The 17,478-nt window shown below is 49.5% G+C and overlaps 1 protein-coding gene across 1 annotated transcript in view; it reads left to right on the top strand.

The window, feature by feature from the left end:
- Positions 1-13,134: 13,134 nt before the first annotated feature.
- SPATA18 (spermatogenesis associated 18) overlaps positions 13,135-17,478 on the top strand; it is a 151,221-nt gene continuing 146,877 nt past the window's right edge. The window contains exon 1 of the mRNA XM_078678199.1: positions 13,135-13,698. Coding sequence (XP_078534325.1) covers positions 13,612-13,698 — 87 coding nt within the window. The 5' untranslated portion in view covers positions 13,135-13,611. The remainder of the gene's footprint in view (positions 13,699-17,478) is intronic.

Below are 17,478 nucleotides of genomic sequence, written 5' to 3'. Positions count from 1 at the left end.
TTAATAGGATTGAAACTTTCCTTGATGATAGCTAGGTAATTTTTCATTCTATGTCAGGACCGGAGGCTCCGGATTAGGCTAGTTTAAAGCTTATCTACCACCAGAGACGCCAGTGATGACACTGGTTTGAAATAGAATCTCTTCAAGGTGGGGTCTGAGGACAAGTCTGCGGCATTAAGGATATCTTCCAACCTCGCCCCCAAAGAAAAATCTTTTGATGCCATTGCACCCCAGACAGAATGAGCTCCAAAATGAGAAGTATCTATCCCTGCTTCCTGCAGAACACAGTGGACCCATCTCGCAATCGTAGGGGAGGGAACCGCCCCCTGTGGTTTAGTAAGAGCTATAAACAATTGCCTGATGCTCTGAGGACGTATATCCACTGTCACAACTTCATAGGCTCTTAGTGCTCTGACCACACATACTTTTGGGACCTCCAGGAAAGTGGGATAAGATACAGACCTTGAATTACATTTTGTTCTTCTGGAGATATGAAATGTAACTCCCTCCGGAGCGAATACTCGGCCCGTGAGGTCCAAATCTCATACATCTGAAACCCTGCAACAGGATATTAAACACAGAAGGGTTGGCAGTTTTGCCGACATCAGTTTCCTGGAGAGATACTTATTCGAAGGCCATGATCGGAAGAGATTTAAGACCTTGTTGACATTCCAAAGGATTGAATACCGAGGTTCTGGGGGTGTGGATAGCCTGACAACTCTCAATAGTTTGCACACTAGCGTGTGTTCCCAAATTGGGTGACCGTCCACTGCCATACGGCCCGCCTATATAGCAGATCGAAAGGTGTTGACTGACATGTAGGTCAGGCCCTCTTTCCCCAGGGAGGCTAACAAGTAAAATACTTCTTCCCCCATCAGATCAACCTGTTGTTGAAGACACCAACTACCCCATCTAGATCAAGCGGAGAGGTATCTCTTGTTAGTGATCTCCACCCAAGATTTTGTGAGTAGCGAGGCAGCATCCTCCGAAAGGCCTGGCACCTTCCAATGTTGCCTGTAACCTGCCAGGCCATCAGTTGAAGGCCGCCTGAGAGGAGGAGGTGATGGGGATTGCCGTTTGGATCCATGAGGAGATCCTGAAATTGGGATAGACGGATTGGAAAATCCCAAGAAAGTTCCATCAGAACTGGAAACCAAGCTTGCGAAATCTAGATTGGGGTGATCATCACCAGATCCAGCATTAGTCTTCTCACGTGGGTGGACACCCTCATTATCATCGCGAAGGGGGGAAAAGAGTAACCATGTTCCACACTCCAGCCGTGCAGGAATGCATCCGCCGCCAATGCTTCTGGATCCAGGCGACAGCAATAATACCTCTGCAACTGGGTATCCAGCCGGGAGGCAAAGAGGTCTATTGGGAAGGGGCCCCATAGGGATTGAAGCTTGCTGAATAACCCCAGATGTAGCTTCCATAGGCTGGTATTGTTCCAGTGGCGGGAGCACCAATCTGCAACTTGATAGGACGTTCCTGGAAGGTGCTCTGCCGAAAGTGAAATCTGGATGGATAGGCAGTATATCAAGAGGTCCCGTGCCTCATCCGATAAGGCTCTGGATCTCGTCCTCCCCATAGTGGTTGATGTAACGTAGCGCTACTACATTGTCCATCTTGAAAAGTACACAACATTGTCCCTTGTCCTTGGTCCAGAATTTCACCACAAAGGAGCCCGGCATCAGCTCCAAGCAATTTATGTGAAGACCTTGTTCCATGGAGGACCATTTTCTTCTGGTAGAAATAGCCCCGCAGCGGGCACCCCAGCCTGAACCACTTGCCTCGGACTCTATCACTAGGTGGGTTGTGATCCAAAAATTGCCCGACCTTTCCATGCCTCCATGTGTGAAATCCATCATTGCAGTTCTGTTTTGGCACATCACCTCAGATGAATTGAAATAACGGCGTACGCAGTACACCGTTATTTCAATTCGTATAGGAGTACTCTCTGTGCCGGCTTTGCCTTTTACTGACAGATTATCTTCTCTGTCACTGTCCTGATTGCTCACACCTAATACGAAGGTTATAAAGAAAAATGATTGCTTACTTGGATAATTAGTGATTTTTAGGATCTCATTAACCTATGGGATACCATCAATTTCTGAAGCCTGACTGAATATAGGGCTTTCCGTGCAAATTGGCCCTTCGTAGGATTTTTGAGTCTTTGTTCTGATGAAGTCTGAGGTGATATGCCTAGACTGTATGCTGTTTTTGTTTGCACATGCCAAAAGAATTCTCAGGTATGTGAATGCAACTAGTTAAGCATTAGACTTATTTTTTGTTAATTTGCAGCACAATAAAATAACAATTGTACTGTACACAGGAGCATTTTGAATCAATATATTGTCACCTCGACCTTCATTTAGCTCCAGCCCTCTGTGGTCTCTGTTGAATGTTTATTTGTATTGTATAAACGGTACAATGCACACCTTTTACTAATCATGTATTTAACATGCATTCTACTATCAAAGAAGTGGATATGAATTGAAAAGTGGGTACTGTAAAAAGTGATCTACTAAGAACAGTGCAAGCTCAATGCAACACTTGTAAAAAAATACACTATTTGTTTAAAATAACTACGGTCTGAAGGTGCTAAAGATCTTACTACCGTCAGACCTTCATATTGTGGTGAAAACTTTACAGACAGCCCATCTTCTGAAGCCAAAGAAGCCCATGTACATGTTAGTATTAAATATTTTTATTAAAGCCAATACACCGATCCGTGCTTTTGGAAGCAAGGGCCGAGCAAAGACACAACAATTGCTGCGTCAGTGCCAGTGCTGGTGTGCCATGATGCAAATTAAACACAGCAAGTCGCCTACAACCCAACTGGGCCGGCCGCGATTGAAAGACTGAGAAGCAGTCGGGTGCAACTACAATGCAGTCATTATTGAAAAGAGAACAAACCCCCCCCCCCCTCACCGTCCCTCCCCCACCCCTTCCCTCCCCCTTGTCCGCTGAGGTAGAAGAAAGGAAACACGAAAGGACCCAATAGCAGTGGCCAGGGCCTCACGTAAGGAGCCCTACGTCTGGAGTGTCTGTTTGCGAGGTTTTGTCTTAGGCTCGGTGAGCGGTGTGTCTGCGAGATGTAGCAGTCGCAGGTATCTAGGACAGCTCAATTCCCTGTATTCCCCTGTAAGAAGCGTCAGGAAAGGCCGCCAAAGATCAGCAAATTCATCCCCTCTGCCCGCCGTGGTCAGGGAAAGCTTTTCCATTCCCAGAATGGTCCATAGCCTATGCAGCCAACCCACCTGCATCGGCGGCTGCGGATCTCTCCAGCGAGCCACAATGTTTTGCACCGCCGCCCCCAACGCAAGCGCTATCAGTCTCCCTCTCATAGACTTCAGTGGGTACATCAACGCGTTGGGTAGTCCCAGCAGCACATAGGCAGGAAATCGGGGGAGTTGGGTGTCTAAATGGAGGTCTATCAGGTCCAGGATAGTAGTCCAGTATGTCTGCAGGTGCTCGCAGCCCCATAGCAGGTGTTCCAATGTGCCTAGCTGCCCACAACCCCTCCAACAACGGTCACTGACGTGGGGGTCCCAGCGGTGTATGCGTTCAGGGGTGTGATACCAGTAGGAGGCTACTTTTGTGAGTGTCTCTGTGAGGCCTGAGTGATGGGCCGAGTGCCTGGCTCTGTGGTAGATCCCTCCCACTCCTTGCGCGTGAGCTGCCTTCCCAGGTACTTTTCCCATCTAGCCTGGCTTGCGCTGTAAGTGTATTTGTTTGTGAGAAGCAGGTGCTGGTATATATCCGAGAGTAGTTTCTTTTCCGACGTGCGCGTGAGCAACCATTTTTCATAGGGAGTAAGAAAACGCTGCGCTCCCGGTTTGATCGACGGCTGTAAGACCCAGTGTCGGACCTGCAGGTAGGGAATGCGGTCCGTCTCCGGTATGCCATAGGCCTCCTTCACCTTCTGGAACGGGAGGATGCCCTGAAGATCAAACATGTGGCCAATCTGCCGGCAAGGCGTAGACCTCCAATTCACGAATGCCTGCGCATCCAGGCCCGGGGTGAACTCAGGGTTGTCAAATATCGGCGTGAGCGGGGAGGGAAAAGAAGTGAGGTCTCTCCGGACCGCCACCTTATCCCATACTTCCATGACCGTGCCGGTGACATACGACGCATACAGATTGGGCGGCCTGTCGCGTCGGGGCAGGAAGGGTACCCCCTGGAGCGTCCGGCCTGCCACTGCTTGGTCCTGAAAAAGCCAATGTTTGCTGGATTCCAGCTGGTACCACTCTACAAGCGAACGTAACTGCGCCGCTTGAAAGTACAGGGCCAGATCAGGTATTCCCACTCTTCCGTATGCCGGGGGGAGCGTGGCAATTAAGTGCTTAAATCTGGGGCGGCGACCGTTCCACACAAAACGCGACAGATCAGCTTGTGTTTTCTGGAGCCAACCTGTTGGGGGACGCAGCGGCAGCGTCTGGAAGATGTATAGGGCCTGTGGGAGCAGCGTCATTTTAATAGCAGCAATGCGGCCCAGCCAGGACAGCGTGAGATGCTTCCACTTCCGGAGGGTCTCGGTTAGGCGCGCGCCAAGTCTGGCATAATTGGCTTCCGCTGTAGCCTGTATCGTGGGCGCTAGCAAGACTCCCAGGTATGGAACAGTGGACGTAGACCATTGTAAGTCAAATTCGGCTTTGGCTTCTGCTAGCGCTTCCCGGGGCAGGGACACATTCAATGCCTCCGATTTATCCAAGTTAATTTTAAAACCCGAGGCTAGGGCAAACTTATGCAGCTCAATAAAGAGCGCCCTCAGGGATTGCATTGGGTCCATGAGTGACAGCAGAATATCGTCTGCGTACAGGCTGACTTTGTGCGTGTCTCCACCAAAGGGGATGCCCCTGATAAGCTGGTTTTGTCGAATCCGCTGCGCCAAAGGCTCCATGTAGAGCGCAAACAAGAGGGGAGAGAGCGGGCAGCCCTGCCTGGTTCCCCTGCCAATCGGGAAGCGTGGCGATGTATGGCCGTTCCCTCGGACCGTTGCGTTAGGCTGCCTGTAGCAGTTAAAGATACGGTTTCTGAGAGCAGTCCCGAAGCCGAAACGCATTAACGCTTGGTCGAGATAGGGCCAATGCACTCGGTCGAACGCTTTCTCAGCGTCGACCATGAGGAGCATGCAGCCCGGGTTCGTCTGGGATCCGGCTTCGATCAGGTGGAGGACACGTTTAGTGTTGTCGCTGGTCTGCCTTTGGGGGATGAACCCAGCCTGATCAGGGTCCACCAGTTGTTGCATATATGGGCCCAATCGGCTGGCTATGATACCCGTATATAATTTGAGGTCAATGTTCAGTAGAGATATTGGTCGGTAGGAACCGCACCTGGACGGATCCCTACCAGGCTTGGGTATCACCGAGATAGCGGTCTCCAACAGTTCCGGCGAAATTGCTCCGGGTTGATCAAAGGTGTTAAACAGATCGCGCAATAGGGGGGCCACCTGGTGACAGAATTTCTTATAGAAAGCCGCAGGGTAGCCGTCAGGTCCCGGGGCTTTACCCAGCTTCAGGCGAGATATCGCCGAGATGACCTCCTCCAGACCGATGGGCCTATCTAGAAACTTTGCTTGGGCTTCTTTCAAGGATGGGAGCGTCGCCCCATCTAGGTAATCGCTGCCCGTTTGCAGGTCTAGCGTATCTGCTTCGTACAGGTCAGCATAGAAGCTACCGAACTCTGCTGCTATAGCCGCGTCTTCAGTAATCGGGTCTCCGATATTAGGCTGAATTGTTCGAACGTGTTGCCGCTGTCGCTGCTCTCTTAGCTTGCTTGCTAACAGCTTCCCACAGCGGTCCCCGCCGGTGTAGTAGGCATGCTTTAGGCGCAGGGCTGCAAATTCCGCCACGTCCTGGTCCAGGGCAGTGAGCATCTTCCTCTCCGCGCATAGTTGGCGCCAGGCCCTGGATGCTCCCGTGCGTTGGTGCATCTGCTCCAACTCTGCCACCCTCTGCGTGAGTTCAGCCCTCTTCTGAGCGTGCTCCTTGTTGTCAGCCGCGGCCACCGAGATAAATTCGCCCCACAGGACAGCTTTAAGCGCCGCCCATTGAGTGGCTTTGGAGGTGTCATCATTGGCATTGTTAACAAGAAAGAGGTCGATGGCAGTCGTTATTTTCGCTACCGTGGCCGGGTTCTGCAGTAGGCCGACACGCAGGAGCCAGTGCCGTTGCGGCCCGGGAGCATCCGGCACCAGAAAGGACGCCACCACTGGAGAGTGATCCGACAATGAGGCCGGAAGGATCTCGACACCCTGCGCGCGTGTTGCTAGCTGGGAAGAGCATAAGAAGTAGTCAAGTCTCGCATATGATTTATGGGCTGCCGAGTAGTGTGTGTAGGCCGTAGCTCGGGGATGGGAGATTCTCCACAGGTTGACTAAGCCCAGGTCCTCAAGGTGCGCATGTCCCGCTGCGGAGAGCGCCCCTACCTGACCAAAGCGCTGATTGGAGCGGTCCGCAGTGTTATGAAATACCAGGTTTAGGTCCCCCCCCAATAGTAAGTGTGGATGAGTATTGGCAGTGGCAGCTTCTAGCGCTGAATGTAGGTATCGCTCCTGACCGTCATTAGGCGCGTACGCTGAGCCTATCAACAATGTCTGTCCAGCTACCAGGAAGCAGTGTACTAACAGCCTACCCTTAATCTCCGCCTCCTTTTGCAACACTTTGCCCCTAAAGGAGTGCGCAACCAGGATCGCCACCCCAGCTACTTTCTTAGATGCCGATGAGAAAAACTGCTCTGGGAAGAAGCAGGATTTAAGCCTATGGTGATCTGTGGGCAGCAGATGTGTCTCCTGTAGGAGGCAGATGTCAGCTTGCGAGTTCCGCAGAAAAGAGAGGACTGCCCTGCGTTTGTTCGGATTATTAAGCCCCCTCACATTCAGTGAGAGAACTGTCAAGGGCCGTGTCATCCCGGGTATGTTGTGAGGACAGGTGCGCTATGCATGGAGCCAAACAGTGCGATAAGAAAGAAGAGTAAAGGGAGAAAAAAGATCCTCTCAGCACTAGTGGACAAGGAGGTCCCACCCCCCACCCCGTCACAATCCCCAACCCCAAAAATGAGCCCTCCCCGGCACCCCCAACCGCGCCGATCCTCCCCCTGCCAAGACCCTCCCCCTGCCCCCCCCCCAACCAAACCAATGAAACCCAAGTAAACATCATAGTCCCAGGTCAGTAAAATGGAGAGTAGACCTGTAGAGTGACCAAAGTCAAGAGAGACCCAAACCTGTTGGAGTCAAAATATGGACAGGGGACGTGGTATCAGCGACCTTTGTGGCTCCCCGCCCCACCCCTCTCTGTGGTGCTACTGTCCATGTATGCTCCCGCTGTGAGTGACCTAAGGAGGCCCAGAGGTGTCTTTCGCCACTTCCTTGACTGCGGCGGCGTGTTCTTCGGCGATCGTTTTCTGGTCCGGACGTGCGTGTGGCTTGTGTTGTCGCCGTCTGCGGACTGTCTGCCAGCCTGCACGTCGGGACTGCGAAGGATGCTCTTGTGACGACTCCGTATGAGTGTCGTCGCTGTGGTCTTGTTCCGGCAGCTCGATCCCCAGTAAAGCGCAGGCGTCCTGGAGGGAACGCATCTGGTGAAGGGTGCCATTCCACCGAAAGATGAGCCGAAACGGGTGACCCCAAGAGTAGGGCACCTCTTTGTCTCTCAGGAAGGTGGTGACAGTCTTGAATTCCCTTCTTTTTTGGGGTGTTATGATAGAGAGGTCCTGGAAGAGTTCCACAGATGCATCTCTGAAGCGGAGAGGCTGAGACTGGCGTGCCTCTCTAAGAATCCTCTCTTTGAGTGGAAAGTCCGGGAGGAAAGCTAGTATGTCGGGGGGAGGGGCGGGGGCTCTGCGCGGTAGGCCCACACGATGCGCCCGATCAATGCGGATGGGGAAGTCCGCGGGCTCCCCTAGAATTTCCCGGAATAGGTCTTGGAGGTACATGGTGACACTGTTCCCTTCCGTTTTCGATGGTACTCCCCGGACCCTGATGTTGTTCCGCCAGGAGCGGTTTTCCAAATCTTCGTTATGCGCCTGGAGGTCCAACTGCTGATCGCGGAGTCGTAGGACCTCCTATTGGAGATGTACCAATTCCTCACATCGAACCTGGGTGGAGTCTTCTATCGTAGCCACTCTTTCCCCTAGCCCATCTAAGTCCCTGCGCAGCTCCCTTTGTTCGCTCACCAACTCTTGTTTGAGGGTCTGGAAGTCTTCCCGCAGTGCGCCAAACAGGGATTCAAGGAAGAACCTCGTGACTGGGGCTTCCTCCTGGGTTGCGCTCTTGCTGGTGGCGGGTGTGGACGCCGGCAACGTTGCTTGGGGTTTGTCTCCCTTCTGCGGTTGCTTCACCAGCAGGTCAGTGATGGAGCGGCCTCCTCTGCGGTTAGCGTTTGCCATCGTGGCGCCGCCTGGAGTGCCCTGTCTCCGCAGGCACGTCTATGATGCGGTGCTCAGTCGGGTCTTCTGGTCGTGTGTCGGGCCAAGCGGGGTCCGGCCAACAGCGCGGTCGTTGTCGGCAGTCGCCCGCACAGAGGATCACCCGATGCAGCCCCCAGCCGTGTAGCCGCTGCTGGTCCAAAGTTCAGAGCCTCCCACTCCGCCGCGTCCGAGCTCACCACTCCAGGCCTCCGTCTTCCGGGCGATCCCGGCGCCCCCTCGCTGCGGCTTCACCGTCCTTGTTGACCCCTAGGACCTCCACCGGTCTCGCCCTCCACTGCCAGCTCGTTATGCCTCTTGGATCGTGCCAGCCGGTATTTGTGTGTCTCGGGATCGTCTGCCCAGACCGGAGGGGGGGGGGGGGGGACCAACCAACAGCAGCAGTGAGGCGCTCTGCAGGTGAGACCAGCTCCGTGTCTCGGATCTCGGCCCTCAGGCCCTGGTTAGGCAAGGAGTCCAGCAACCCGATGCTTCTTTGGCTGCCCGCTACGTAGGCCCAGACCGGGCCCTCGATTTTCGCGCTCCCGGCGCTCTCCACTGCTAGCCACCTGGAGCCTAGCCCTCCAGGCCAGCACCCCGCTTCCTTACGTTGGCCGGGAGCTGAGGGAGGGAGCTCGGTGGCCTCCGATACGGTCTGCAAGTGCCCGGCACCTCCACGGATGGTCCGCCTAGGCCCAGACCGGGGCCTTGATTTTGGCGCTGTCCGCTCCTCACCCGGCAGCTGGCCAGGACACTCTCAGGCAGGGCCAACCGGCAGTGTCCGGAGCCGCAGGCGGCCCCGCCGCGTCAGGGGCGAATGCGGCACCGGCCTCTCTACAGGGCCCCCACGTCGTGGCCGCCTCCCGCGTCTCCGGTGGCTCCGAGCACATCCCAGCTCAGCCCCGTTCACGCTGGCTCGTCTGGCCCCCACGGGGCCCTGGCGCGGGAGCTCCCAAGCCGCTCTCACTCACCTCCAATGATGTCCGGGGCCCCCCAGGAGGCTCCGCTCTCCGCCCGGTGTCGCTGGGGCCGGGCGTCGCCTCACCGCTCCCACGTCTCCTCAGCTGCCCGGCTCAGAGGCCCAAACCGGGCCTTCGATCTCTGCGTCCCCAGCTCCCTCTGCAATCTGCCGCCGGGAGCCCAGCGCTCCGGGTCCGTGCCTGGACCGTCACTCCGTCCGGGGGCCACGGGGGGCAGCCCGACGTCCTCCGCCCCTGTCGTCTGCTATCGGGTGCTTCCAAAGTCGGTCCGCCTGGTCCCAAACCGGGGTCTCAATTTTGGCGCTAGCCGCTCCTCCCCCGTCCGTCGGCCGGGGCCTTCCCAGGCAGGGTCAACTGGCGGTTCCCGGGGCCGTGGGCGGCACCACCGGACTCACAGCTGCGCCGGGGGTACTCCTGGCAGTAGTGGACAGTAGGGCCCCTTGAAATCCAGCGATGTGGGGGCAAAACGCTGTGTTTATGCGGGCAATGGGGGAATTAGGGCAGGGAGCCACGCAGACCTGCGTCCGATCAGGTCGCCATCTTGGCCACGCCCCCCCCATGTACATGTTAGTACTAAGTGCACACAGTCTTCTAGGTTCTGTAGAAATTGTCATGCTGAGGCGATTCTGTCTAATAACTCAAGGCTGCTTACAATACTTAGTATCTTCTATGAAGAATCTTTGCTCTGTTGCAAACTTTTTCTTAAGAACCAAAAAACTTGCATAAAACATACGACACAAGTCGTCAACTGTCATCTACACACAGAGTGAGTCTTTAATACTACGAACATTCATAACATGTTCATTCTCTCTACACACCTTATGATTCATTAGCAGCACACATGCTTTGTAAACCATTAGCTGGACACAGGCTATACAAAATTGGGTAGAAAATTACTATGATAGCTACCCACCACCAGGGCCGGCGCTAGGCATGGGCAGCTGCCCAGGGCCCCCGCGCCTGCTGGCAGCCTTGGGGCCTCGCGCCTTTAAGGACTCCAGAGTTCCGAGGCCCAGGGGGCCCCCTAAGAGATTACATTTCTTCTTTTTTTATCAATCTCCCCTGTCGGCCTGTCTCTGTGGGCCTAATGGCTGCATCTGCATATCGATGACAGTGATTAGAAAGTTAATTAAAGTGCCCTTGCCTGGGATGTGCGCCCTGCCCCTGTATGGATGAAAGGCAGAATGTCCTGCTGGGCGCAGAGCAAAAGAATGGCGGTGCATCACAATGGAAACTCCTCACCTAGGACAAGTGGAAAGAGAGCAGGGAGTGAATAACATGGGTAAAATAAACAGAATAAAGTGGGAGGGGAGGGTGGAGCAGATAGGTGTGAGTATGGCAACGAGACAAGAAGTGCTTGCAGAGGAGCAGTATCAGCATGCAAAAGTGGATGGAGCAGAGTCTGCTGGGTTACTCGAGTCTTAGGCCTGGTATTACATTAATATGGACATTGAAAAGGGGCCTTCACTTTTCCTGCAAAAACATTAATGTATTGTCTGCAAAACAAATGAAAGTTCAGAAAAGCAGGTGATGAGACGGGCCGCTCTTCATCCTCAGAGTGAAAACACAAATCTTAACTCTGCAGCAGCACGACCCTCTGCTGCCTTTAATGCAACTTCAACAACACTCGTTTTAGTTCTTTCACAGTCTCATCATGTCAGAACTGGAGCATTTTCGATATTTTATACAAGGATGCCATAGATGTTGCTTATTTATTGTATGCAACTGATAATCACTGACAAAGCCAATAGTACTGACATGTTATAGGTGTAATTTTACTTGCTGTAATATTTATCTGGAGGCAATGACTGAAGCAGCAAAATACCAGGTGGGCAGCGCACTATGCTAAGTACAGATTTATATAGCTTACATGTTTTTAAGCCACTCCCTTAACTACATTAGCCATGCCTCTTTGAAAGACCCCCCAAGTTTTTTTCATCCCACTTAAAGCCCTGCTGTCAGGTCAGAATGTTAGCCGTTTTTTGGGCTAGTTGTTGACCTGCTTTATGGTCAGGTGATCCAGTTTTTACTGTTGATTTTCATGATATTAAAGCTTTTATTAGCTGCAGAAAACTAAAATCAGTGCAGTCTTCCATACCTTACAAAAAACGTATACAGTAGTGCTTTACAAGTTTAAAACTGCGCTAGTTTGCAAACATGAGACACTTTGCTAGTTAACTGACTCACTAATGGGGCCCCCTTTTATTTTGGTACTGGGGCCTATTTTCTTTCCCAGTCTGATGCTGCATGTTAGGCAGGGCCACTGGAATAATGCGATTGTGCAGCGATTTCTGCACAATTATGCATTTGACGCATTTGCCACATAATCCATCATCTGCTGCATAATCTACAGATTTTAACAACAAAATTGCTTTCTATCTCAAACAGTTCAAAAGTTACTAAAACGCAGCAACACGTCTTGCGCATGTGGGAAGGTCCTATTTCTCACGGCTACATTTGGGTGTTAAATTGGTACTAATGGGGTGCAACCGGTTCCCAAACAAGTATTACCAAGTTCAAAAATGACAAAAAAATGAAGTAATACTATTTCAAAATGTGCCGGATTATGCCGCATGATTTGCATTTTCATGCCGCATAATTTACTCGCCCTGCCACATAATTCCAGTGGTCCTTATGTTAGGGTAAAACAATGCAGTGATTTTGTTCCTGTTTATATTTCACATGCTTTAATTAATCTTGCTTTCCTCAAGAGTGCTAGCTATTTTCAGCATGTGTGTTTCTGTATTTAATTTCACAGCATATTACACTTGGATGATGCACCCTTTGTACTGTCGCCTCCAGGCTACAGTTGAGCACTTCGGAGTTGAGGATGAAGGCAGTACAACTTTCACATTATGCCTGTCTGTGGGTCAAAAAGGTGTTCAGGTTATATGATCATTCAAAATATGGCCTCTCTGCAGAGCACAAAGAGCAATGGTCCTGCATTCCAGTTGTGATTCTATGCAAATGTGTGTAAAAGAGCTACTTATTGGTCAACGCAACAAGGTGAAAGGAAAATAATTTATTGTTGTTGCTCATTTAGCTTAAACAGCTAACAACCATTGACAAAACCCAGTCGAGGGTGTGCAGTTTGGTTTAATTTTAATTATAAAAACCCCCCCTAAAAAACCTTTCTTTAACCGTCTCGATCCGATTCCGCGTGGTCTCTGCTTAGGGGCCTCACATGTTCCTATTCTGCCCGGGGCCCCACATATCCTAGGACCGGCCCTGCCCACCACTACATAAACTATAAAATAAATTAGCACACTTATTGGATGATGAGATGCCATCAGTGATGCCACAGAACCTCTTGAGTGATGTAATGTATGAACTCCTCTTCAGTGCAAGTTATAGTTAGCTCTGCTAACCATAACTTGTGAATTACTGTGTTTTTTTAAAGTTCAAAACGTTTATGTTGTCACATATATTCACAGATTATGGGTACATTCAATTCTAGTGGACTTTTCAAAATAAGCAGCAATAAACAACTGGGAAGGAATATCTGCGTTTGGTTGCGGGGCCATTTCTATGGAAACCCTCAACAAAGACATCCGTTCCCCACCACGTTCGCTGTTCTTACAGAATTCTTCGTTTATGTGAATGGGCACAAGTGTGATCGTCTTTACAGAGGGCAATACACCGTTACTGTCGGTGGTCCTTTCAACGCCTTTCTGGCTGAAGCACCGAAGACTAAAAGACGGCGCAGAGACATTTAGTCAATTCAGTGAAGACGGTGTCCCGTGAGAGGCGAGCGCCCTGATTCTTCGCTCCCACACACCGGGAGGCTCTCCGGTGGAGAGCGGGCGTCGCTGCCGTTACCCACTAGCTGTCCATGAACTAGTACTGCCCATTGTTGGCTCACAGGCGCGTCCGGCGTGCGCCCGCCGCCCCTCGGCCCAGTCCTTGGTGTGCTAAGGGGCGGGGATGACAGAATACTCGAGGGGGTGAGGGCAGAGGGAGGCGAGCGTTGCTACAACTAAAGAGCCACAGGCTTTCGGCACAGCCTCGGCGTCCCTGGCAATCGCCGGATCCGGCCAGCCGAGTTGTTGGGGCGGTATATAAAGGGCCAGGGCCGCGCCGGGGAGGGCGTCTTCCCTGCTCTGCCTGAGGCGCGGAACCCAGCGGAGGGAGAGGTGAAGGAGGAGGCAACCGCCACCCGACTCGGACCCTCACCCCAGGAAAGCTGGGAGGCCCCCTATAGACAAGAAGGAAACTCCGACCAGCCATGGCCGACTCCCTCCGGCGGTTGAAGAACGGGGCGCTGTGCAAGTACATGCAGGAGAAACTGGACGACTGGTACCAAGACTACCACGTAAGTCTGACTGGAGAGACGCCCGTTGGTGAGGGGAGTGCGGTGACGCGCGCGCGCCCCGGGGAGCATGCACCGCGTCTGAACCCTGCAGCTGTGCCCACATGCAACCCTGGTTAGGCGACTTTTAATTTTTTTGCCAAAGCTCTTGATATGTCTTAATTCTCCCATAGAAAATGACCATCATTTTAATTACCTCAATCGATACATCCAAACTGTTCTTTTTTGCTTCCAACCTCTCCATCTATTGCTACCAAAATGTTGAGATGTGTGTGTGATTGCTTTGTGAATGGCGGACGTGCGCTTGAATGCAAATACTTTTCTATTTTCATGCATAAATTGGAATTCTGTAAATCGCCGACTTGTACTAATAGGCAACTGATCATCTGCAGCAACCGCAGCACTTTTAACATTATATTAAGTTTTATAAAATTTGCTAAAGATACCACGCAAAATATGATCATATCTCCACTCAGAGCCTTGCATACAAGTTCCTCTCTTTTAAAAACAATTTCAGTAATCTGGGAAGCGTATAACGGACGTCTGCCAGTTTAGTAGTACAGAAATTTGGCAATGCTTTTATATAAATGCACTCGCCGTTTTCTTTCTGCGTTTTCAAATGTGTTGTTAACAGGTGCTTTAACGCGACGCATGTTATCTGGGCCATGTTAATAGCCTGTTGACGTTTCACTGCAGAGTTTAATATTCCTGCAGTGATTTCACGGGGAAAAAGTTTGGTAACTAAGGACGCTAGTTACTATAGTGACGCCTAGCCTATTCTCTGTGAAATTGCAACACTCGCCTGGCAGCTAAAGCTTGCAACATAGAACACAAAAAACAGGAACCGGCCCAGGAACACTGACAGTTTGAAGAATGACTTAGATAAGATCGGCAAACAGTAGTATTCTCTTCCCGAGGGGGCGTGGCACGAGCAGACCTTTATTTCCGCAGGACGGGCTCTGATTTCACGTCCAGCAGGGGGAGTGTGGGATTTCTTCATGCAGGTGAAATCTAATACCGTTTACAAACGGCAGCCTCAGTTGTAACGTTTCATCTCACAAGCGTACACACTTGACATTCACTAAAATAAAACATACAAATTCCATTGCATTATCTTTCTTTGCACGTTTATTACTTGGTCCACAAGGCTGCATGATTTATGCATGTGGTGCACGTAAATAAATTATATTTTGCCACATACGTTACAGAAAATACTACATGTTGGGAAGCACACGAGTTTAACAGTACTACTGTTCGTACTAATCTGAAAAAGTGCAAGTGCTCGGAATAAGGAATTGACATAAATAGCTCTAGGTGTGTGTTTTCGAAATATATCTGATCTGCTAATATAATTTGTTAGCATGTTACTTCTCAAAAATCCCTTGTCATATCACGATAAGCAAGTTGGTCATTTTTTTGTATTTGAATTATGTTTCTTAAACAAAATAGATTAGCTGAATACATTTCGTTCAAATTAGGACTATGTGTCTTGCTGCAACTGAATACATTTTTAATTTACAAATGAGGGATTATAATGTTTAGATTATTGAATCACTTACCAGTGATGGACATGCATCTCTCCCTAAACGTGATATGCAACAAATGTAATAGCCTCAATCTTTTTTATTGTTAAAAAAAACAGTACTACCGTCCTAATTTATCACCTTTTATCTACCTTGGTCTCTGCTCTTCAGTTGGTTTTAACTCAATTCAGTTCAGTTTCTTGATAAGGCAATTCTTACCTCTTCTTTTTTTTTTAAAGAAAAGAATGCAGTGAAAACCAAATGCAGAACATGAGTAAAGCACCCATGCAGCGATTTCTCATTGTTTTTTTTATAACGTGCTTTTATGTTGGATTCACATTGCTTTCCCCTGGTCAAACAGCAAGCGAGTAGACCCTGGTAAAACCAGATGATACAAGGGTTCTGCCAATAGAGGGCAGACAAGAAATGAAAGGACTGCATGGGCAGATCCAACTGGCCATTAAATTCAACTTTGTTATGAAAGCAGCTAACATATAAGCATGATATAAAATATAGATATGCAGTTGTCAAATTGGTTAAAATTGACACACTTTCCTAAAATAAGGAGATACATTTCTTAAAAAAACTGTATTATGGGGAGCCATCCCGATTTCAAGTTATTGGCATCAAAACGTCCTAATATGAAACATTTGTTTCATTTTTTTCCCAGTCCGTTCGGGATGGAAGAGAAAAAGATAGGAATTTAAAATGTGATTGATCTCCTCACAAATTCCCCTTTCTATTTGGTGGTGGAGTATGGATCATATATCACTTCAGAATGTGACTTTGTTAGCTATAGAAACTGTGTCTTGTAGACAAAAATGACTTGGTCCAAACCCCTGCCATTACTACACAACAAAGAACATTCAGCTCAGGCCATTACTGGTGCATTCAGTAGAAATGGGAATAATGCAAAATTGGAGCATTGCTCCAAAATCTTCCCGACAATGCTGCTGTGTGTGCAGTACAGACACAGGAAGGGTCACCAAAAACTGGCTGGGTTGCTTCAATCCCACAGCAGGATATTAATTTTATGAACAAGCAAGGTGGGTGCATTTTTGTTTCCAATTTTACTTTTGTTACTGCCAACGAAAAAATAAATAATTGTATTAGAATACCAGCTCGTCCTAATCCACGGGCACACTCAGCAGATACAATCCTGCATGGGCCGTTAATATCTTTATTTGTGGGCCTGTCTGCTGGAAGACTGAATACATTTTTAATTTACAAATGAGGGATTATAATGTTTAGATTATTGAATCACTTACCAGTGATGGACATGCATCTCTCCCTAAACGTGATATGCAACAAATGTAATTGCCTCAATCATTTTTATTGTTAAAAAAAACAGTACTACCGTCCTAATTTATCACCTTTTATCTACCTTGGTCTCTGCTCTTCAGTTGGTTTTAACTCAATTCAGTTCAGTTTCTTGATAAGGCAATTCTTACCTCATCTTTTTTTTTTTTAAAGAAAAGAATGCAGTGAAAACCAAATGCAGAACATGAGTAAAGCACCCATGCAGCGATTTCTCATTGTTTTTTTTATAACGTGCTTTTATGTTGGATTCACATTGCTTTCCCCTGGTCAAACAGCAAGCGAGTAGACCCTGGTAAAACCAGATGATACAAGGGTTCTGCCAATAGAGGGCAGACAAGAAATGAAAGGACTGCATGGGCAGATCCAACGGGCCATTAAATTCAACTTTGTTATGAAAGCAGCTAACATATAAGCATGATATACAATATAGATATGCAGTTGTCAAATTGGTTAAAATTGACACACTTTCCTAAAATAAGGAGATACATTTCTTAAAAAACTGTATTATGGGGAGCCATCCCGATTTCAAGTTATTGGCATATAAACGTCCTAACATGAAACATTTGTTTCAGTTTTTTCACCCGTCCGTTCGGGATGGAAGAGAAAAAGATAGGAATTTAAAATGTGATTGATCTCCTCACAAATCCCCCTTTCTATTTGGTGGTGGAGTATGGATCATATATCACTTCAGAATGTGACTTTGTTAGCTATAGAAACTGTGTCTTGTAGACAAAAATGACTTGGTCCAAACCCCTGCCATTACTACACACCAAAGAACATTCAGCTCAGGCCATTACTGGTGCATTCAGTAGAAATGGGAATAATGCAAAATTGGAGCATTGCTCCAAAATCTTCCCGACACTGCTGATGTGTGTGCAGTACAGACACAGGAAGGGTCACCAAAAACTGGCTGGGTTGCTTCAATCCCACAGCAGGATAT

Source organism: Lissotriton helveticus, chromosome 2_2, assembly GCF_964261635.1.
Source record: "Lissotriton helveticus chromosome 2_2, aLisHel1.1, whole genome shotgun sequence".
Taxonomy (NCBI): Eukaryota; Metazoa; Chordata; class Amphibia; order Caudata; family Salamandridae; genus Lissotriton; species Lissotriton helveticus.
This window is presented reverse-complemented; position numbering and strand designations above follow the sequence as displayed.